The sequence below is a fragment of the Marmota marmota genome, unplaced genomic scaffold (genome assembly GCF_001458135.2).
Source record: "Marmota marmota marmota unplaced genomic scaffold, marMar, whole genome shotgun sequence".
NCBI classification, from domain to species: Eukaryota; Metazoa; Chordata; class Mammalia; order Rodentia; family Sciuridae; genus Marmota; species Marmota marmota.
In genome coordinates this window covers 975,496-998,906 of record NW_026000143.1, presented here as the reverse complement: position 1 = coordinate 998,906, position 23,411 = coordinate 975,496, and the positions used below count along the sequence as shown (strand labels likewise).

Below are 23,411 nucleotides of genomic sequence, written 5' to 3'. Positions count from 1 at the left end.
GGGAAGGGGGCTGAGCCTGGCGCACCTGGGCCTGGGACGGATCGGCCTCCTGCTTCCCCCCCGCTGGGGGCTGGCATTTCGGGGGGGTTCACAGGGTGAGGTCCCGGGCTGGAGCCAGGAGGCCACGTATCTGCTCAGCAGGGAGAGGGCCAGGTGGTCTGATGGCCCTGGGGAGGTGGCAGCCGGGGCCCGTGGGAGTCAGATTCCCGAGACAAGGCTGGGTGGTGGCCTCTGGGTCTCCTGGTGGAACTTCGTTCAAGGCGGATCGGGGTCGGCCCCTGCCTACCTGGGATCTCACGGCCACCACCGCTCCGTCTGCTGCCCACCCATCCTCTGCGACAGAACGCAGGGGACCAGAGCCTAGGGGCTGCTGGCCCAGGACCCAGGGCCACCTTAGAGGCCGCTGGCCTCGCAACTACAGCTTTAACAACCAGCTCTGGAAAGCTCTGGAGCTGGGGGGTCCCTAGTACTGACCAGAGGGGTCCCAGAGGGCCCCCTGGCCCTGCCCGCAGTCCCTTGGGACGCAGCTGCACTGCCCCACGCGGCCCTCCAGCACCCTCCACGGTGGGGACCCTCTAGGACTCCTGGAACCGAGCCCTCGCCCTTCCTGCCCGGCTTCCTGGGGCTCTTGAGCCTCCTGGGCCGAGGCCAACTCCTGGCCTCCTTGGCCGCCCCACCTCCAACACACAGCTTCCCTCTGTGCACAGAAGTTTCTGGAACACCGTTGCTAGAAGTGGGCTGGAGGAGGCCACAGCACACAAGACCCCTCCTCTCTCAACCCCAAGTGTCAGCTACAAGCGAGAGGGACCTGAAGGAACTGCAGAGCCCGAGGTCAAGCAGCACTGGCAAGCCAGGGTCACTCCCAGGACCCAACAGAGACTGGAGACAGGCGGGACACAGAGAGGCCAAACCCGGGGACCGTGCCAAGGATATTAGTAACCATCACCAGCTCACAGGACACAGGGGCAGGGGGAGGGACCAGATCCACACGTCAAACAGGACCCAACCTCGGGGTCTGGATTCCTCCTTCTCTGTTAAGTATGGTCACCAAAGAGCTGTGGAACCTGGTATGGGACAGGGGATGAGCAGGATTTTGTTCATTTGTTTTATTTTTTGTTCCCAGGGGCTCTTAACCCCTGAGCCCCGTCCCCAGCCCTTTTTCTATTTTATTTAGAGACAGGGTCTCCCTGAGGTGCTTAGGACCTCACTAAGCTGCTGAGGCTGGCCTCCACCTTGCGATCCTCCTGCCTCAGCCTCCCAAGTCACTGGGATGACAGGCGTGGGCCACATGCTCATGCAGCACCACTCTTGAAGGAAGGGGCCAGGTTATCCTGCCTGGCAGGCCTGGGGCCAAGGGCCTGAGGGGACTGCCAGGTGAGAGCAGGCTTCTGATAAACAGAAGTTTGTCACTGTCACCACCAACAGGCAGAGACTCATTGGCCTGGCCTGTGGAGAGCTGGAATGGAAGGGTCTTGACTTCCATAAAGAGAGCAGTCCCTGCAGAAGGGACAAAAGTATTTGTATATGCTAATGTGCAGGAGGCAGGGGACAGCAGGGGACAAGCACAAACAACAGGTCTTCTGTGCCTCTCTGAGGAGGGGAGAGAAGAAAAGGGAGTGGGAGGGGCCGAGAGCCTGAGAGAGACGCCTGGAGACAGCTGGGGGAGGGGCAGGGGAGGGACTGCAGCTGTCCCCACTGAGCAGGCCCCAAAGAGAGGACCCAGGAGGCTAGAGGGCTGCGTGTCAAGGTGAGCACAGGGCAAGGCAGGCCAAGGAGCTGTGCCGAGGGCCGCGGGGGCCAGGGCGAGCAGCATGGCAGCCACACGTAGGCACAGGACGGCACAGGCCTGTGATCCCAGCAGCTGGGGAGGCTGAGGCAGGAGGATCGCAAGGTGGAGGCCCTGAGCCACTCAGGGAGACCCTGTCTCTAAATAAAATAGAAATAGGGCTGGGGACGGGGCTCAGGGGTGAAGTACCCCTGGGTTCAATCCCTGGTATCAAAAAAATAAAACCAAAAATGGGCACTGGGTGACCCTGAGCCCACCCAGAGGCAGGGAGGCAGGCCTCGGCCTCATCCAGCCTCTGGAGGAGCGGCCCTGGGGATCCCCACCCAGCAGCCTCCCCAGCAGACCTCGGCTTTGCAGGCCAAGGCCGGTGAGAGGGAGGCGGGCGAGCAGAACAAGAGTTGTTCTTCTCTGGTCCTTTGTGTTTTTTTCCCTTTCAGCAAAGCCACACAAGACACAGATGAATACCAGCTTGTTGTCAGCCGCGCACCAGTGACGTGGGCGCACATGAAAGCCTCCTTCAGTCCCCTGGATTCCTGGGCTCCCCCAGGACGCGGCCGGGTTCCCAGTGGGCTGGGCCTCCTTCCAGATCTTTCTGGATGCATCAGCCCACAGAAGTGCGCACATGCGCCGGCTCTCCTGTCGAGTGGGACAGAGTCCCACGTGGTGTCCCCAGAGTGGCTTGGCACTCAGTGTTGCATTTGTCATGCTGATTCGCAGGGCACTCCTGAGACCCGGGAAGGGCGGGCGACAGCACCCTGGCCCTCCCATGAGGCGGTCCTTGGGGTTGTCTTCCTGCAGGGATTTGCATCACTGCAAAATTGCCAATGTTCTAGAACTTTCTAGAACTTTCCAGAACTTTCTAGAACTTGCTGAATCTCCTCCACGTGGGACCTCGGGGTCTATATTAGCAGTCCCCTGTCGCTGTGTGCTGTGCTGGTCGCCATGAACACCTCGGTGATGACACTCCTGTGTTCCTTTGAATAGGCAGAGAAGAGACTTCGGAATGCAGCCCTGTTGGTGGCCAGAGGAGCCCATGCCGGCGCTGACCAGCAGTGGATCACAGTTCAGGCTTCAGCTGGCCCTGCACCCTGGGGCCATCTGGTGTCCCCTGACTCTTGTGGCTGCTCTACTTCATGCTCAGTCCCAGGTCATGCTTCCATCCAGGAAGCTGCCTGGTGGGTCCCTCAGGGGACACTGAGAATGCCTGGGCATGTTTTTGTTTTTCTTGGTCCCACGGACTGAACCCAGGGTCCCTCCACCCCTGAGCCCCGTCCCCAGCCCTTTTTCTATTTTATTTACAGACAGGGACTCGCAAGTTGCTCAGGGCCTTGCTAAGTGGCTGAGGCTGGCCTCCACCTTGCGATCCTCCTGCCTCAGCCTCCCAAGTCCCTAGGATGACAGGCATGTGCTACTGCGCCCAGCCCCTGGGACATTATTGTCATGATAATTCTGGGAATTGTTGGGACAGAGACTTCTTGGGCACAGAAGGCAAATGCCAAAGCAGAGAAGCCGGACTTTGGGTTCAGCACCCACAGGGTTAAGCGGCTCACTGTCCGGGCCTCCTTCCTGCCCGCCTGCCTGCTTCAAGGACTGCATTAAGCCTGGCCAGGAGACGGCCCTGCCCGCGCACCGTCTGGTTTGCATTAGCGGCGCTGTGCTGGCCCCTGTCCCTCTGGCGGCCTGCCTCCCTCCTGCCCCTCACTCCGCCCCAGCGCAAAAGAAAATACCAGGTCCACGTTCAAACCCGCTCCCCGGCTCAGCTCAACTCCTGACCTTCCGCCCGGTCACCCCGTGGGGTTTTTTCTCGGTGGCAGCAGCAGCAGCAGCGCAGTGGGCAGCCTGGGGGAGCTGGGCCCTGCCCTCTGTGACCAGCTGCCCTCCCAGGGTGTCCCCGGAAGCACCCTGCCCTCCCCCCAGAATGCCACAGCTAGTGCCAACCCAGACCAGGACGTCTCCTGAGTCCCTTAGGAACCCGTGGGGCAGGTGGGGCCACCGAGAGCTCCCAAGCCTGTTTCACCCCAGACTTGTCTTAGGTCGACTTACTCTAGAGCTGGCCAACGTTCTGAAACTTTCTAGAATGTTCTAGAACTTGCTAAATCTCCCCCAACGTACTGAAACCCCAGCCAGGATCCCAGCTGTGTCCACGCTCAGCCCCAGACTGCTTGGACATGGAGTAATTGCCTGGCTGCTCCTCAAGCCAGAGATGGGGGGCCTCCTGCCATGTCCCCCGCCCCCCCCCCGGGGGCCTGCCAACCCACCTCCTCAGTGGCAAGGCCTGGGCCACCACCTCAGTCTCCCCGTGCTATGGCCTCCTGCCTCCAGTCCCCAGGAAGCGACGGCTCCCCACAAACTCATCCTCCAAACTGCCTGTCTCCCCTCGCACAGCAGCACCCCCTACGTCACCCACACCACGCCACCCTCCTTGACCTGCAGCTGGCCCACAAGGCCCGGGGAGTCTGGGCCCACCTTCCTCTCTGGTGCCTCTAGCCCACCTCTCCGAGCTCAGCCAAACCCCTTACCCAGCCTTCACACTCACTGAGCTATCTCCCACCACAGGGCCTTGGCACTTGCTAGAATTTTCTATCTGGACCAGGGAGTGAACCCAGGCGCGCTTAACCCCTGAGCCCCGTCCCCAGCCCTTTTATATTTTATTTAGACACAGGGTCTCGCTGAGTTGCTCAGGGCCTTGCCATTGCTGAGGCTGGCCTCCACCTTATGATCCTCCTGCCTCAGCCTCCTGAGCTGCTGGATCACTGATGTGTGCCTCCACACCCAGCTAGAATGTCCTCTGACCCACACTCCCTCCTCCTACAGACTGGGCGAGCCTGCTCTGACCTTGGCCTAGGTCAGGTCCCCTGCTCTCTGCTCAGACCAGTCTTCCTGTCCCTGGAAGGCCCTCCCTTGGGCTCACACAGGGAAGGGGCAGCTGCCCCCACTTCTGATGACAGTGTCCTCCACAGCCAGCCAGGGAGGTGGCTGATTGCCTGGGGGCGGGGGACTGCAGGGATGTCCTTAGCAGCAGCCCAGGGACCCATAAAAGCTGGCCCAGGCCTGTCCAGCCCTGGCCCCGAATCAGCTCATTTAAATACTTGGGAAAAGAAAAAGAAATCTGAGAACTCTGAGTGGCAGGAATTTGTTTTTCAACAAGAACAAGTTCTAAGGCAGCATTTTAGGGCGACTTCAAACAAGAGCAGCAGCGAGCCCCCGATCAGGAAGGCTCCTCCCGCCCTCCCCGCCCCGCTTACAGGTCGCGGCCTGGGAACGATTAGAGCAGTGTTTATGGTGTTTTGATTATTGCTTTATTTCTTAAAAGAAGGAATTATAAATATTCTGCTTAAGTGGCTCCTTGGCTTTGTGCACACCCAGGGGACACCCGGCTTTCCTTTAAGGAGAAAAAGAGAGGTCACAGCAGAGATCCCAACTGCAGCCAAGGCAGGAGGGGCCAGGCCAGAGGGCTGCAGGGGCCACGTGGGGAAGGACAGGGACAGTCGGGCCTCTTCCCTAAGGGGAGCAACAGGCAGTGCAGGTGGGCACTTCCCGGGGCACCTCGGGGGCACTTCCCGGATATTCCTGAAGCATATCCTGGGTACTTCTTAGAGCACTTCCTGGAGTGCTTCCTGGATACTTCTTGGAGCTAGCCAACGTTCTGGGACGTTCTGGAACTTTCTAGAACTTTCTGAGGATTTCCTGGATACTTCCCGGAGCTAGCTAACGTTCTGGAACTGTCTAGAACTTTCTAGAACTTGTTAAGGATTTCCTGGATACTTCCTGGATACTTCCTGGAGCTAGCCAACGTTCTGGAACTGTCTAGAACTTGCTGTGGATTTCCTGGGTACTTCCTGGATACCTCTTGGAGCTCTTCCTGGAGGATTTCCTCAAGCACTTCCTGCTGCTGCCCTGGCCCTGGCCTCCGTCCCCACCTGCTCCCCGCCCTCTCCTCTCCTCAGCCCAGCTCCCCCCAGGCTTCTCCCCTGGATGTCTGAGTGGCCGGGTCCCTTTGTCACCCAGTCTCCCCAGGAAGTGCTCCAGACCTTCAGAAACCCTCTGGCTCTCCGTCCCTCACCATAGAAACAGCCCTGATGCTAAAGATCCGTTCAGCCAGGACCAAATGGTGACCTGCCTCACCTGCCCTGTGCTCTGTGGTGACTGCTGACTGAGTGAGCTGGACGCGTCACGTGATGCTGTCACCTCCTTTTACCCCCCAACACCCCGCAGAGCAGATATGTTCTAGGGTTTCCTCATTTTGCAGACTTGGGAGCTCAGAAAGGTCGAGTCACCAAGGCTGCACAGCAAGTCAGACATCAGAGCCCAACGCGTCCCCCAAACTGTCCGAGAAAAAGACTGGCTTCAGGTGATCAGCTTATTGGGAGCCCAGGTGACCTGACTCATTCCCTGGCTTCAGCTGACCATGACTTGGGGACTGCTGACGGACGGAGAGTTCTGTTTAATTTTTTATTTGTTCTTTTTAGCCCTCTGTGACAGCAGCGAGCATCCTGCCATGTCCCACCTACACGGGGTGTGACGTCCCACTCCTGTGGCTGGACCTGCTGTGGGGTGTCCCTGGTCGTGGGTTCCTCTGTGAACATGGGAAAGTGACGTCCATTCATTCCCCTGTCTCTCCCAGTCCCTCCCCTCCCTTCCCTCCGCTCCCTGCGTCTCATCCAGTGAACTTCTGCTCTCCCCTCTTATTGTGGGTCAGTATCTGCATGTCAGAGAGGACATTCAGCCTTTGGGATTTGGGGACTGGCAGATTTCACTCAGCATGATCGTCTCCAGCTCCACCCATTTACCAGCAAAAATCATAAAGCCATTCTTTTTCGTGGCTGAGTAATATTCCACCGGGACCAAGACTATTCAATAAGCACTAGTTGTTCCAGGCCCACCTTCTGCCCGACACCTGAGAGTTAAAGAGCAACGGGTCAGACCCCATTACCCCCAAACCCAAGAGCAGAGGCTGCTTGTGGGATTAATTCCACATGGGGCAAGCATCAGGGGGTTGACCTGGGGTCTGAGGCAGGAGGGACGGGGAGAACTGGAGGACGGGGCAGGGCCATAGGCCAGAGTGGGTCAGGGGGAGGCTGCGGTGCTCAGGACACCCCAGGGGACCCCTGATTTCTGAGCCAGCAGGGCCACTGCACGGACTGCAGACCTGGGTGCCAGGTCACACAGCCCAGGGAGACCTGCGGAGCACCCCAAGCCCCAGACCCCTCAGCTGTAGGGCACCTTGGTAGTGTCCCTGTCACCCGCAAGGCCCAGCGCCAGGACCCCTTGTCTGAGAAGCAGGCTGGAAGTCCTCTGGGCTCTGGAAGCCACTTCACTCAGCACCCTGCCCCCATGAGGGGACAAGGACAGTCAGCACACAGTCAGTCTGGGCTGTGACATTTGGTGACTTGCTGCACTTTTGCTCAGTGCTTTGGACACTTTCTGATGTCACAACCCCCAGAGCCGCACCACATCGCCAGCCCCAGGTCTCGAGGCCACGTCTTCCCTGGGCGGAGGCTGGGAGACCAGAGGCCGGGCAGAGGCTGGTGGCCTCCCTGGGCTGCGGGGCGTCCTCCCTGCCTCGCTCGCCTGCCCCCCCCACTTCTTGCTCCTGTAATGAGCCCCAGCTGGGGACGGACGGGGGCAGCCACGGGACTGTGGCCGGGGGAGGAAGGCCACTGTTTATTTGGACTGGCCGCGCCCCGCCCCCACGGGAGTTCACGCGGTCAGAAGTGTCCGAGTCGATTAGGGAAATCTGACAGGGACGTTCCTGGGCTCGGGGAGAGAGCCGTGGCCTGCGATGGCCTCTTGCTCACAGGCGCTGGCCACCAGTCCCGCCAGGCGGGGACGGGCAGGCTGAGGGGTCAAGAGTCCCTGGACCGGGCCCCTAAAGTGAGCCTCACCCTGGAGCCTGGGAAGGGCCAGGCTGCCCCCAGGCTCGCAGCTGCCCAGGGCCCGAGACCCTGCCCGGGACCATGGGGGACTCGAGGGCTTCTCTGGCTTGAGTCCCCTCCACCCACAATTGGGGTCATTTCCTAGGAGTGTCGCTGCGGACCACAGATACGGTTCTCACGGTTCTGGAGGCTGGAAGTCCCCATGTGCCTGTTGGGTTGGTCCCCGAGGCTGTGAGGGGACACTGGCCCTGCACCCCACCACCTCGCCCCTTCTCCACAGGGACTTCCTGCGGCGAACCTCTGTGTCACCTTTTCTGTCTCCTACAAGGTCACCTGTCACCAGAATCAATGTCCACCCCTGCTGTGGTCAGCTTTCTTGCCACAGTGACTCAGGGACCCTCCAGCACCACTGCAGAGGGGGACCGTGGACGTGGGGCTCAGGGTGTCCACAGACGGCGGCCCCACTCCTGGCCGAGGGGAGGCAGGACATCATGGAGGAAGAGTGTGGGGAGGGAGCAGCTCCCATGGGGACCAGGGAGCAGGGACTCCACTCTCCAGGGACACATCGAGACCCCCCAAGCCACGGCCCCAGGGCCACCTCATCCCCACACCCCACCTGCCACCAGGGGCCACCAGGGGACCCCCAGGGAGCCATTCATTGCTGGGGTTCAGGCCTCACCCCCCTCACTCCTCCTCTGGACCTTCCTGTGTCACCTCCCAGGGGGACTCTGGGGACACTCACACCAGGACAACTGGTGATGGCTTTGCAGATTCATGGTGCTCACGACCCTCGTCCTCCTCCCAGTCCCCCCCAGAGTCAGTCACCCTCTCCTGACATCTTGGGGAGCAACAGGGATGCAGGGCCAGGTGGCCCCCGGGGCCCTCCTCCAGGACACGGGGACGGCGCAGGTCGCGGCCAGGACCTTCCTTTGGTCAAACACCAGCGGTTTGCTTCCATGATTTCACGTCGTATTTTCTAGGATTTGCACTTAGCTCATGGCTGAGAACGGCTGGTGGATGGGGCTGTCCTGGGTCTCAGGAGGAGGCGCCCTGACCCAGCATTGGGGACAGCCTGGGCCACGTCCTCTGGCTCCTGCTGCCGTGTCCCCAGAGCCCTGGGGCCTGACCAGAGCCGAGTCGGGGGCCCTCACCCCTGAAGGAGGAGGCGTCGGCCTCAACACCATCAAAGGGGACTGGGGTGACCCCCGAGCTCCCTTCACCTGGTGCAGCCGGCTCACTCCTGTCCCCCTCCCTGTCCCGACCGCGCTGCCCCAGACCAGGGACGGCTCACGCTGTGTCATTGTGTGTCCACGTGGGGGACCACGGTGCCCGGGGAGGTGCTCAGACACTATTCTCGACCACCGAGAGCTCACGAGCCTGTTTCACCCCAGACTCCTCTTAGGTCCACCTGCTTTCTAGAGCTGGCCAATGTTCTAGAACTTTCTAGAACTTTCTGAATCTCCCCCAGCATGCTGAAACCCCAGCAGGAGGGCGATTTTTCATTGAAACAACTAACACTGACGTTGGCAGCCGTGGGGCAAAGCAGGGCACCCTACACACGTCCCTCAAGGGAGGGTGACATCCACCCACAGGTGGCCTCTGAGCTGCAGCGTGTCCTGGGCGTCCACCGCCAGCCTGTGCAGCAGATTCTGGACTCGCCAGGCCCCATGATCACGTGAGCCAGTTCCCTGAAACACGCTTCTCTCTCGTGAGACACAGGTGGGTCAGTCCAGGGTCTCCAGGAACTCAAGAATCCAGAGACAGCGGTGGCCCTGCCTCTCATCCCAGCAGCCCGGAGGCTGAGGCAGGAGGATCGCCAGTTGGAGGCCAGCCTCAGCGACTCAGTGCGACCCTTTCTCAAATAAACAGGGCCGGGATGCGGCTCCGTGACCGAGTGTCCCTGGCATGTGCGAGGCCCTGGGCTCACCCCCAGGACTGAGAACTAGACCACCTCCTGGGGACCCCCACTGGGGACCTCACAGGCTGCGTGCTGTTGGGGGGGACAGGGTTAGCGGTGGATCTAGAATCCCAGGCAGGACGGGTGGGAGCCAGGGAGGGGCCAGGCCCAGGAGGCACTCGGGGGCACCCCCGGCCAAGGACGGTCCCCTCCCCTGCTGCTGGAGGCGGACACCAGACAGACCAGAGTCCTGACTGACCTTGAGGGCGGGGATCTCCACGCTGTCACCGAGGCTGATGGAGCCTGAGAGGACGGTCCCCGTCATGACGGTGCCCTGGCCCTTGATGGAGAAGCAGTGGTCCACGGACATGAGGAACGGGCCCGAGGGGTCTCTCGTCGGGATGGAGATCTGGGACTTCAGGAGCTGGAGAAGAGAGAGACCCTGCTGCCACAGCCTGTCGGCAAGGGCCAGGGGCGCAGTGGGGGAGGGAGGGGGCCTACAGAAACTCAAGAATCCAGAGGCCGCGGTGGTCATCCCAGGAGCCCGGAGGCTGAGGCAGGAGGATCGCAAGTTGGAGGCCAGCCTCAGCCACTTAGTGCAACCAAGGTCAGGGCCTGTCCAAGGCAAGGCAAGGACTGGCCAGGCACCAGGCCCTGCGAGCTGCCTGGGTCAGAGGGACCCCAGAAGCAGGCCGAGGTGCTGCTGTGTGTCCAGCAGCTTCTGCTGGGTGAGGAGGAAGAGGGACTTGGTTCTCCTGGGGGACGCTCGGCTAGGACCCCTGCCTGTGGCCCCCGCCTCCGGAGGCCTACAGGACCTGGGGTCCCCCACCTCTAAGCCCCGGGTACCAGGCAGGCTGCGTCTCCCCTCCCCACATCTCAGGTGCCCACAACTGTGTGCCCAGAGCCCCAGCTGGCCCAGTCTTGGCTGCCCCTGACCACACCCTGGAGGGCCACCCCCCACACACTGGGCACCAGAGTTCACACACGGTCCTGGGGATTGATCCTGGGGATTGAACCCAGGGACACTTAACCCCTGAGCCCCGTCCCCAGCCCTTTTTATATCTTATCTAGAGACAGGGTCTCGCTGAGTGGCTGAGGCTGGCCTCCACCTGGCGATCCTCCTGCCTCAGCCTCCTGAGTCAGTGGGACTGCAGGCGTGGGCCACTGCACCTGGCCATACACTGTTTTGGTCATCTATCTCATGGGCTCTGAGGACCCTCAAGAGGGTCTAGAGACGGGTGCCATATCTGAGGGACAGTCACATGAAGAGCAGAGAGAGCAGGAGGACAGAAGGCCTGTGTGTGGAGGTCGCAGGACAAGAGCGGTCAGTGGGCAGCCCCGTGGCCACTTCTCCAGGGCCCCACAGAGACAGAGGGCCTGGCTCGTGGCCAGCACAGCCCCCACGTGGTGCTCTGTCCCTCTGCCTGGCCCCGCTGGCCTGCTTTCCGTGTGCCACCTACGTGCTCCGAGATGCTGTCGGGGCCGATGACCCATCAACACACGGGCATCAGCACCACGTCCCTCCCTCCGGCTTCCCGAGGGGGCAGTTGTGACACAAGTATTCAGCGGGGAGCGTTCCAAAGTTCGAGTTTTGAGATAACAATTCCTTTGGAAAAGCAGGGAAATTCAAAACAGTCTTGGCCTGAGATTTGAGGAGAGGCTCTTAAAGGAATGTACAGGCCTCTCCGAGCCACATTGTGGTGGGTTTTCCTTGAATGAAAACAACTGTCCCGGCCTGTCACCCCAGGGCCCTGGGAGGCCGAGGCAGGAGGATCACAGGTTCAAGGCCAGCCTCAGCCAAAGCGAGGCCCTGAGCAACCCAGGGAGACCCTGTCTCTAAATAAAATACCAAATAGGGCTGGGGACGGGGCTCCGGGGTCAAGGGCCCCTGGAGGAAGGGGACCTCAGAGCTGAGCCCCAGCAACCAGCCTGGGTCTGAACCTCAGCTTTCCTATGCACTTGCTGAGCCACCCTGGGCAAGTCACTTAACCTCTCTGAACCCCAGCCCCCTCCTGGGGAACATGGGAGTCTCCCAGGGTTGCTGAGAACGTTGGCCACCGTGTACGGAACCGCAGTCCTGCCCCAGGGCCAGGCGCAGGATCCCTCTGCCCAGAGTGGCCCAGAGTGGCCCCGAGTGCCCAGCAGCGGGACCCTGCCACCTTCCTGGACACCATCGCTCATGCAGGACTGCCCCCTCCTGCCTGTTACTGGAGGGACAGAGGTGAAGCTCCTAGAACAGCCAACATGGCCCAGGTCCCAGGCTGTGGGTGCCACTTTGTGGGGGTGATCAGAGGAGGGGCAGCCAGACGGAGGCCAGGGTAAGGAGGCCCACGGAGCCTCGGGCTGGGGGTAGAGGCCTGAGGCCGGGCAGGCCTGAGGGTGGTGGCCGAGGTCTCTCCCTGGGAAGGAGCTGCAGGGCGTGACAGGGCCAGAGGACCCACACCCCAGGGCAGAGGTCGGCCACAGGGGCTGGGGCAGCCGGGGTCTGGGTACCTCGATGAGCTCTGGGATCCCCTGAGGAGCCTCCGTTTCGGGGGCCTCCGGGCCCCCAGGCTTGGCCGCCACGGGAATGATGGGTGCACCCCGGAACCTGCAACGGAAGAACAGCAGCGTTAGGGGACAGGGCGGTCAGCAGGCCGCGGAGCACCAGGCAGACTAGCAGGCACGACAGGGGACCCGTGCCACCCACTGTCGGGGGGACACCAGGAGACACCCCGCGTTGGGGCACCAGAAGGAAGGGGCTCCCCTGGGCCCTGAGGTCCTCCTCAGAGGCCACCCAGGAATCCACAGGGACCCCTGGCCCCCGCCTGTGGCCCCCCAAGGACAAGAGAGACCGTCGTCCCAGATTCCCCAGAGACGGGACCCTGGGTGGCCCCGTGGGACCCTGAACAGGGCTGGGGACGGGGCTCGGTGGCTCACACCCTGGTCCAGTCCCTGCACCAAACAATCAGTCAGTAAAACAGGAGGCTGGAGGCCACGAGGGGCCACCCGCACCTCTGTCACCTTGCTCTCGGCCAGCGGGGGACCCTGGGGTGGCTGGAATCCCACCCCGCATCCTGAGGGACCCCGCCACTGTCACATGTCAGACACCAGCGGCTGGACCAGGAGGCCTGTGAGCTTGGGCCCTGAGCCCTGGCCCCCGGGTGCTGGGTCCCCAGAATGTCCCCACACGCCTTCCCCGTGACACAGAGCCCGGGGCCTCGGGAAACCACAGCAGCATGAAGACCCCTGGGCAGACCCCGACCTGCCACCGAGTCAGAAAGATGTCAGGCCTGTCACTCGGAGGAGCAGGCAGGAGCCTGTTGAGGGGACAGGAAAGGGGACACTCTCAGGGGACAGAGTGGGTCCTCTCAGAGAGGACAGGGACCAGGGGCCTCTCCTGCTCCCCAGTGTTATTGGGGGGTCCCAATGAAGTGTTCAGAGAGTCCCGCCCAGGTCCCCCTCTTGACTTTGACGGACAGCAGGTGACATCAGACGGTCAGGTCCCCACTGCCGTGGCAGCTCTGGTCACACTTTATGGTCAGGAGGAGCCACCTTCTCTCCCAGAGTTGCAGGACCTGGTCACAGAAGTGTCCCCTTCAGGGTGACCTGGTCCCTCTTGCCCAGGTCACTTGGGGCTGCATTGCTGAGGACAGTGAGCAGGCCGTTTGCTGAGGACAGTGACACCCCCTGTCACTGAGGCCAGGCAGGGCTCAGGTAAGTGGCCTCTTGGGAGTCATGGGGGTTGGGGACAGCACCAAGGACCTGCCTCACAGCCTCATGTCCCTTCATCGTCATCCTCTGTCCCCTGACAACTGTGGCCGCTGGTCCCTGGAAACCAGACCAGAAGGCGGAGCCCAGTGCGGCCACCTGGCCCCCAACCCAGGCACGGGGAGGGGACGACAAAGTCCACAGTGCCCCGCTCCTGTCCCCTCCTGTCAGTGTGACCTGTGACCCTGGCCCGGCCACCGCCCCCCCCACAGCCTCCCGCCAGCTGCCACCCGGGACGCTCCTGCATCCACTGTCTCCTCAGGGGACCCTAAATGGCAGACCTCGGCCACTTGTCACCCCTCAAGGTGGCGCAGACACCCTCCCAGGGGTTCCACTTCCCAGGTGGCCGGGAGCTGTGCCTTCTGCGCCCACAGGGAGTCCCGGGCCTGGCACCCGGGGAGCAGAGCGCCCAGACTGGGCAGCCACCTGCGGGTCACAGGCCGGGGCAGCAGGTGCCTCCTGGGCTTCTGTCCCACCAGCCGACCTGTGCGCTGAAGGCCACGGGTGCTGCCGCTGAGTTGGAAATGCCAGTCCCCAGTGTCACTTTAACAACATGATTTAATGTAGCATCACGAAAAAGTGGCATTAAAAAGAGACGCAGCCTGTTGTCCCAGCAGCTGGGGAGGCTGAGGCAGGAGGATCGCCAGGTGGAGGCCAGCCTCAACAACAGCAAGGCCCTAAGCAACTCAGGGAGACCCTGTCTCTAAATAAAATGCAAAATAGGGCTGGGGACGGGGCTCAGGGGTTGAGAGCCTCTGGGTTCCATCCCAGGTACCCCTACCACCCCCCAAAAAAGTGTCTTCGAAGCAAGAAACACGTGTCTGGGGGGGAAGATGGGCCTAAGGTGCTGTCAGATGATGACATTTAGCAGAAAAAATAAACAGAAAAGCCCAGAACGCGGAATCGTGTCAATGTGGTGATAACAACCACCTCGAATTGTGTACCTGTGGGGAAGCCGGCCGGGGGGACGGGAGGAAACATTTTAATTTGATGCATTGGGAAGATTGGGGTGCGTGCTGATCTCCCATTTTGATTTCCGCGAACATTGATAAATGCTTATGCGCGAGTCATTTTAAATGCTTTCAGAGATAAAGAAATCACAAAGAAAAACAATCAAAGAGTGGGACGACGTGGAAATTAGGAACTTCTATGTGTCCAAAAAAAAAGGAACCCGGATGGAGGGACCTGCAGGGACGGCCAGGTGGGCAGGAGGCTGGCACCACCTTTGTGGATATTAGACACATAAATATTAAAAAGGCCAGAGGCCAACAGACCAGATATATGTGCCCAGGTCGCAGACACACAAGCACACGTGTCTGATGCACTTAGGAGAGATGTGCCACCTCCCCACCGATTCAAGAGTCCTGTGTTAAAAATGAGAATAAAATGACATTTCCATCTTAAACTTTCAAATATATTTTGAAGGCAGATATATTTTCAACATATGAACCCAAGTCAGTTGTTCAGTCATCTGTAAAACAGGAGAACCCGTTTAGAAAATAACATGGCAGGCCGGGCACCGTGGTGTACACCTGTCATCCCCAGCAGCTCAGGAGGCTGAGGCAGGAGGATCGCAAGGTGGAGGCCAGCCTCAGTAACTTAGCAAGGCCCTAAGCAACTCAGTGAGACCCTGTCTCTAATTAAATAAATGTTAAAAAGGCTGGGGATGGGGCTCAGTGGGTAAGTGCCCCCTGGGTTCAATCCCTGGTACCTGAGTTGCTTAGGGCCTCGCTAACTGGCTGAGGCTGGCCTCCACCTTGTGATCCTCCTGCCTCAGCCTCCTGAGTCTCTAGGATTCCAGGCGTGCGCCACGGCACCCATGATTTAGGGCTTCCTTTTAGCAGCACCTTCACATTCACCCGACTCCATGCGGCCCTTGATGTGGCCAGCGCCTGCCCGATCCCTGTTGATGACAAGCAGCGCCCCAGACGCCCTCTCCCATGGCACCGTGTCTCAAGGGCAGACCTACTTGGTGCTCTCCAGGGTCTTCTGCATCTTCTTCGTCATCTTGTCGATGGCCGCCTGTCTCTTCCCTTCGGGTAACAGGTCTATTTTGTTCAGCACCACGACCAGCTTCTCGCAGGCGATCTGACCAATCACGAGGCACTCCGCCGACTGGGTCTGCATCCCCTTGGTCACATCGATGACCAGCATCATCAGATCGATGATCTGGGCCCCTGGGACACAGAACAGCAGGTTAGAAAGGGAAAAGAGGGCTGGCGGGGGTGGCGCACGCCTGACGTCCCAGCAGCTCGGGAGGCTGAGGCAGGAGGATTGCAAGGTGGAGGCCAGCCTCAGCCACTCAGCAAGACCATCAGCAAGGTCTCAAAATAAAAAATAAAAAAGGAAAGAAGAGTCACTGGACATTTTGCTGCCTCTGTCATTTCCAAGCAGGGACATCTAGAAACCATTCCGAACAAGTTCACATTGAATTTTTACATGGGGGGAACCCAGGGCCCCACAGATGCCCTGGTGACGGGGCAGGTAGTAAAGGACACAGCTACAAACCAGGAGAGACCAAGCAACTCCAAGAAACTGTGAAGAAGGAGGGACTGTGGCCCTATCAACACCTACCAATGCCGGAGGCTGAGGCAGGAGGACCAATGCGGAGACCGCTGAGCCTCCACCCCGGCCCCACAGAGTCATGTTCTAGGTGCATCAATCAATCCATCCATGGATCCATCCCCCGCAGACCTGGCGGGTTGACTTCCTGGTGACAGCCCCCACTGTCCTCTGGCCTCACAGTCACTCCTCTTGTGACCAACAGCTGCTTCCCACTCAAGTGGGCCACGCAGGTGACTTCACACTTGGCAGACCCCGTCCTGGGCTCCTTCCTGGCCCCATGACCCTGCCCTATTCAAGGTGAAGCTGAGCCCACCTGGCCCAGCCTGACCCCTGCAGCCTCCCACACGGCAGAGTGGAGGCAGGTGGGAGGTGAGGATAAAGGCCGTGGGGTCCCAGCCTGTGTGACGGCCCACGCCTGCTCTGGTGGGTGAGGGGACCCACAGAGCCAAGGCTGCACTGCCTGGTGGGTTCTTTAAGGGACTGTCAAGAGCAATTCCACCTGTCAGCTCAGCAGTACCGGAGGCTGAGGCAGGAGGATGGCAAGGTGGAGGCCAACCTCACTTAGGGAGGCCCTGAGCAACTCAGGGAGACCCTGGCTCTAAATAAAATAGAAAAAGGGCTGGGGACGGGCTCAGGGGTTGGGTTCCTCTGGGTTAAAAAGACTAATTCCAACCCTCCAGGTCCCCTCCGGAGCCCAGACACCACCTGCGACCTTCCTGGTGAGGAAATGAGGCCCAGGAGGGGTCCCATGAAGTCCCAGTTACACAGCAGACAGGGGTCAGCAGAGATTTGTTCTCTTGGTACCAGGGGTTGAACCCAGGGGCCCTCGACCCCTGAGCCCCCTCCCCAGCCCTTTTTCTATTTAGACACAGGGTCTCGCTGAGTTGCTCAGGGCCTGGCTAAGTGGCTGAGGCTGGCCTCCACCTTGCGATCCTCCTGCCTCGGCCTCCTGAGCTGCTGGGATGACAGCTGGGTGCCACCAGGCCCAGCCAGAGCAGAGATCTTACCCCATGCAGAGGCTCCTGACCACCATGCCCCACGGCCTGCCCTGACCAGGAGGGACCCGGGCTGCATGCCAGCTTCTTGTCCTCCAAGCTTTACGCCCCCGTCCACTTTCCGTTTAGGAATCAAGGCACATGCCCCATCCATGTCCCCCGTGTCCCTCCTGACCCCTGCTCCCTGTGCCTGCACACCTGCCCTCGCCTCGCTCACCCCAGCCCGAGTGCTCACAGCAAGGCCTGGGGCTGTGATCCGTTGTCACAGCACGAGACCCGGCCAGGGCTCCACGACATAGATCTTTGTTGAGCTGACCGGAGCCGAGGTCAGAGCCTGAACCTCTTCCACTTTAGTCACCAGGAACGTGTCCCTTTCCTCCTCCCGGGCTGAGTGCCACCAGGTGCCTCGTCTTGCCCACTTGTTGGGACCCTGTGATGGGAAAGGAGTGGACGGACACACTCGGAGCTTTAAGTGCAGACAGGGCCCCTTGGTGGCCTCCTGGGGTCCCCAGGCTGCCTTTGTTCCCACCAGCACACAGCTCTGCCCCAGTGTCCCCTCTGCAGCCGGCCCAGGGACACTTCTAAGGGGGTCAGAGGTCACGGGGACTTGTCGGGCCTCGCTGAGAACCAGGGCACCGCGGGAAGCCGGGGTCAGCTCCGGGCCTGCTGCCGGGCAGCGGTTTCCTCATCCGACTTTTGATCAGGCCCCAGGAAGTGACAGGGCTGGGCCGCCCGGGCGCTCGGGGTCCTTCATCTCTGCATGGAATGAATCGGGCAGTGTCCCTCCCGGTTCCCACGAGCCAGGGTCGGGAAATGGCTCTGGGACGAGTGGGTGGGAGCCAGACAGAGACACGCAGCTCACAAACGGCCCTCTGTGCCTCCCGCCTATCAGGGCTGTCATCTGCTGGGGACCACGGGGTCCTTGGAGGGTGCGCAGAGCCATTCAAGGCTCTCGGGACTGTTCAAAACGACAATTTCCAATTCTACTGATTCTATATCTTAATCGTTTCAAAAATAAAAATAATGAGAAACTCACAAAGGTCAGCGTTGAGCACAGCCTCGGGGATCTGGGACATGTATGTCACTTTCCTTGTGGGACAGAGGAGGGGAAATGTGTGTCCAGGGGAAAAGGAACATCAGACTTTGAATATAGTCGAGAAACCTCGAAAATCAGATTTTTGAAAAAATCAAAAGGTATTCTAAGAAGCAGAAAGGATAGTAGATTTGAAATCAGGAGCCGGGCACAGGGGCGCACACCTGTCACCCCAGCAGCTCGGGAGGCTGAGGCAGGAGGATCGCCAGGTGGAGGCCAGCCTCAGCCACTCAGCGAGACCCTGTCTCTAAATAAAATAGAAATAGGGCTGGGGACGGGGCTCAGGGGCAGAGCACTGGGTTCAACTCTCAGCACCACATAAAATAGCAAATAAAATAAAGAGATCGTGTCCATCTGCAGCTAAAAGTGTTTTTTGTTTTTTTTTACGGGGATGAAGGGGTGGGGTGTGGCTCAGTGGTTAAGCCACTTCAGTTCCCAGGACCAAAGAAAATTAAAAGTAAAATTAAATTAAAATCAAAATTAAATTAAAAAGGTAAAATAAAATCAGGGAAAAAACTGTGTTCAACTGGTGATTCTTTAAATTGTGCCCCTGACAACACAAAGCCACAGCAGGGATCTGCAGCCTGTTACTGTCACGACCACTTGCCACACACACCCACCCTGTGCCCACCCTGGTCACAGCAGGACGGTGCGAGTCAACCCAGGTGGGGTCCCGAGTGTGACCACGGGCTCTCCACAGACGGCTGCTGCCCTGATCCACCTGGGCAGCTGTGCCATGGACACAGCACGTGTGCCATCACCCTCTGGCGACAGCGACGTGGGTGCTACAGACGAGAACAAGGTTGGAGAGGCGCGGTGGCTGCGTCAAGGTCAAGGAGCCGGGATCCAGACAGATTCGAGCTCAGAGCACTGACCTCTGTCCACCACAGCACCCCACGTCCCCGAGGGCAGGATCCGCGTCCAGAACAAGACCGTCGCTCTGTCCCTGGGTGGGGGGGTGCACGCAGGAGCCCGTGAGTGCTCCAGGACAGGTCCTGGGAGGGTCCAGAAGGTTCCTTCCAGGAAGATTCCAGAAGGTTCTAGAAGGTTCCCTCCAGGAGGGTTCTAGAAGGTTCTAAAAGGTTCCATTTTTAGCTGCAGAAGGTTCTTTCTAGAAAGGTTCCAGAAGGTTCCTTCCAGGAAGGTTCTAGATGGTTCCAGAAGGCTCTTTCCAAGAAGGTTCAGAATGATCCTTCCAGGAAGATTCTTTCCAACAAGGTTCCTTCCAGGAAGGTTCTAGAAGGTTCTTTCTACAAAGGTTACTTCCAAGAAAGTTCTAGAAGGTTCCTTCTAGGGTGGTTCTGGAAGGTTCCTTCCAGGAAGGTTCTAGAAGGTTCCTTCCTGGAGGTTCCAGAAGTCCCTGCGTGGGGAGGACCACTCTGCAGCTCAGGTGCCAGCATCAGGGCGGTGTCTTGATTCACTGCCCAACGTGTCCCTCCCCACTTCAAGGCCCGCGCAGGTCTGCTCAGTGGCTCAAGTGGCCCAGCTACGGGTGAGGACAGACGGCAGCTGTCCCCGGCCTGACCTCCCTGGGGCTGCGATGGGGAGCCCCCGCCCAGGGAGCCGGCCGCTCTCTGCCCTCTGTGGCCTCCTCCTGGGGCTTCCCTGTCACAGCCCGGGGTCCCAGGAGGGCGGGAGTGTGTCCCCTGGTGTCTGTGCTGTCCCCTCCTGGCACGCGGTTGGAGGCTGGGAATGGAAGGGGCTGGGCCAGGAGGGTCAGTCTGCAGGCTAGGCTGGGGTCCCCAGCTGTGTCCCCATCACGGCCCCCACTGCCTCCTCCGGGGGCCAGAAGATCCCGATTGCAGGAAGGTCGCTGGGGGGTCCCAGGGTGAGCGCCAAGGACCCCGGGAGCCAGGCGCTGGGACCCACAGTCAGCGCTGAGCCGAGGCCCCACCCTGAAGGGCTGAACGCTGTCCCCCTAGTCCAGGCGGCCCCTGGGCTCACGGCTGTAGACAAAGGACTCGGGTGACTCAGGGAGTGTGGGCGAGGGGGTGGCCCACTCAGCCACGGCTGGGGGACTGGAACTCAGTGCCACCACTGAGGAGAGCAGGGGGGAGGGGCTCAGGAAACTGGGAATGGAGCCACCCTGGGACCCAGCCGTCCCACTCCTCGGTCTATACACAAAGGACTTAAATCAGCACACAACAGGGACACAGCCACGTCAGTGTTTATGGCAGCTCAGTTCACAATAGCTCAACCATGGAACCCACCTAGATGTCCTGCCCTTCAACAGGGGATGGACAAAGAAACTGTGGTCCATATACACAGCGGAATATTACTCAGCCATCAACAAGGATGCAATGACGGCATTTGCTGGTCAATGGACGGAGCTGGAGACGATCGTGCTGAGTGGAATAAGGCAGTCCCCAAAACAACCAAAGGCTGAGTGTCCTCTCTGATATGGGGACGCTGACCCACAATGTGGGGAGGAGGGAGGACAGCAGTTCACTGGATGAGACGCAGGCGAGTGGAGGGAAGGGAGGGGAGGGGACTGGGAGGGACAGGGGAGTGAATGGACGTCCCTTTCCCATGTTCACAGAGGAACCCACGACCAGGGACACCCCACAGCAGGTCCAGCCACAGGAGTGGGACGTCACACCCCGCGTAGGTGGGACATGGCAGGATGCTCGCTGCTGTCACGGGGAGCTAAGGAGAAGAAATAAATTTATAAAGCAGCGAGCATTAACATAAAGTGGGGCCAGGCATGGAGTGGGCAGGCTGGGCACCCGCGGGCACCGCACACACAGCTCTGGCCCGTCTCCTTGGCCCCGTCCCCCACTCGCCCACCACCAGACCACTCCATCACCAGGGAGCGCTGGGGGTCAGCTGGGGGCCAGCTGGGGGCCTCTGCCACCTTCAGAGGGGACCAGGAGGCCAACAGAAGTCCTGTCCCTGGAGGAGGCCCTGGGGACCCCGTGTCCTTTGTCCTCAGCAGACAATCACCGTCACCACCCACGGTGTCCCAGGCGGGGGAGGGGACAGAACGCCTCATCTGTAAACCAGGGACAGGACTCCCCCGGNGCCCCCTGGGTTCAATCCCTGGTACAAAAAAAAACAAAAAAACACTTTTGTATATGAGAGGACCCTGCCAAGAAATCAAAATGACAATCTACGGACTGGTAGAGAAGAATCGCAAATCCTACGATGGCAGGGGTCAGTGTATAAATCTGCAATTCAACAACAACAATCCAATTAAAATGGGCAAAGGATAGAAATATTTTTCCATGAAGTTATACAAATGGCCAATAAGCCCCCCAGGATCTCGACCTCACTACTCATTAAAAACAACAGCCTCATTTCGTACCTCCTGGGGCTGGTTTTGGAGGGTGGGGGTGGCAGGGACTGAACCCAGGGGCACCTCACCACTGAGCTACACCCCAGCCTTTTCTTTATTCAGCTATCATCGAATTATGTATTTATTTATTTTTTAGATAGGATCTTGTCAAGTTGCTCACGGCCTCACTAAGTTGCCGAGGCTGGCCTCCAACTTGCAATCCTCCTGTCTCAGCCTCCCCAGCTGCTGGGATGACAGGCGTGTGCCACAGCACCCAGCTAGATATTTTATATAAATATATTAGTATATGTGTAAATGCCATTACATATATCTGTGTATCTATTGGGGTGTACTGGGGACAGAACATGGTGGGCAAACACTCGAGCCCTGAGCCACCACCTAGCCCCACTAAGAGTATATATTCAAAGGACTTGAAATCAGGGACTTAAACAGATATCTATCTCTACACCCAAATTCCCAGCACGATCGTTCATAACAGGCAGGGAACAACACAAGTGTCCATTAAGAGAAGGATGGATCAACAACACAGGGCCCAGGGACACCACAGAATACTATACAGCCACAAAAAGAAGCCAAGTTCTGAAACCTGGTACAATATAAATAGAATTTCTGGAAGACTTTATGGTCTGTGACATGCAGGATTCCCCTCAGCTCAGGGACCTAGAACAGGTGAAATTCACAGACAGAAAGCAGAACAAAGGTTCCTACAGGAACAGGAAGAATTGCTTCATGGGTATTGAACCGACTTGGGAGATTGTGAAAAGGTTTTGGGAGATGAGTATAAAGTATTGTGAGTGTATTTGAGGTCACTGAATTGCACAGTTACAAGTGTTGAAAATGAGAAATATCGTGTATATTTTACCACAATAAAAAAAAAACGTGACAGGGTGCAGTGGCTCACACCTGTCGTCCCAGCAGCTGGGGAGGCAGGAGGATCGCAAGGTAGAGGCCAGCCTCAGCAACTCAGCGAGACCCTGTCTCTAAATAAAATATAAAAAGGGCTGGGGATGGGACTCAGGGGTTCAGTACCCTGGGTTCCATCCTTAGGACCTAAAATTATGTTAAAAAAAATGTAAAGTCCCCACCAATGGACCATCCCGTTTGGCTCTGTCATGGAGTCCGTCATTTGACCTTCAACTACGACATTCCAACAGGAAGAGCCATTTCAACCTGCCAATGCGGATTTTCCTTCACTGTCACTCATCGACGTGGCCAAGTATGAATTGACCCTCCCGAGTCCCTCCGCCCTTCCCAGAAGGTCCCATTCCTGGAGTCAATGACAGCGACACTGGACGGCACGTTTTCTGCAGGGTCCCCAAGACCTGTTCTCCGCTCTGTGACAAGTAAATAAAGCGGCAGGGAGATCAAATAACTCACTCCAAAGGAGATATAATTTTTTATCTCCCTTTTTACAGCCTCATGCCCACTTCCGCGTGGAGCCGCAGCCCTGCATTCTCATGCAACACTTATCTAAATGTGTCGATTTTATCGGATTGATGAATTTTGGTCACAAAAGGCAGCGCTGGAAAATCTTTTATGACATATTTGGTGCATTCACGGGGCTGGGGCTTTAATTTAACCAACTGGAGAATTCTGCGGAAGCGCTGCAGGTGTGAGATTCTGGAAATAAAAAAAAAAACCACCATCATAAATGGGGAAGCAGATCCATCTTCGCGACAAGGACACAAAGAGCCTCTCTTGGCGGCCTCCACGGGCAGAGGCAGGAGGTGGACGGGGCAGGATATTGTTCCTGCTGCATAGCCCAGGGGAGGCTCCCCTGTCGCCCGGTGACCGCTGTTTAGTATGGATCACCAGGGACACGGGCCCCGCGGAGGAGGAGGCTGGAACAATGAGGCTGTGGGGACAGTGACACTGGCTGAGTGGCTTGGCCTCATCAGAATCAGTTATTGGGACTGAGCGACTGGCCTGAGCGACCAGGTGGCTCCGGGTCCCTGGAGGCCCACCTGCCTCTCGCTCCCTGGTCCAGCACAGGGACGCGGCCACCTTCCTGGGCCCCCTGAGTGTCCTCAGGAGCAAGTGCTGTGAAGGGTCCTGCTAGGGGTCCCCCCAGGTGGCCTCCTCCGCCCTACATGGCCTCAACCCGGGAAGGTGCCTGTTCTCCCTGGGAGCACGCTCAGCCCAGACGCCTCTTGG

The 23,411-nt window shown here is 59.1% G+C and overlaps 1 protein-coding gene across 1 annotated transcript in view; it reads right to left on the bottom strand.

Moving 5' to 3' along the window:
* The window catches only part of Eefsec (eukaryotic elongation factor, selenocysteine-tRNA specific), a 118,138-nt gene that overhangs the window by 53,058 nt on the left and 41,669 nt on the right, over positions 1 to 23,411 (bottom strand). The window contains 3 exon segments of the mRNA XM_015506746.2: positions 9,819 to 9,983; positions 12,053 to 12,149; positions 15,279 to 15,486. Of these exon segments, the coding sequence (XP_015362232.2) occupies positions 9,819 to 9,983; positions 12,053 to 12,149; positions 15,279 to 15,486 (470 nt within the window).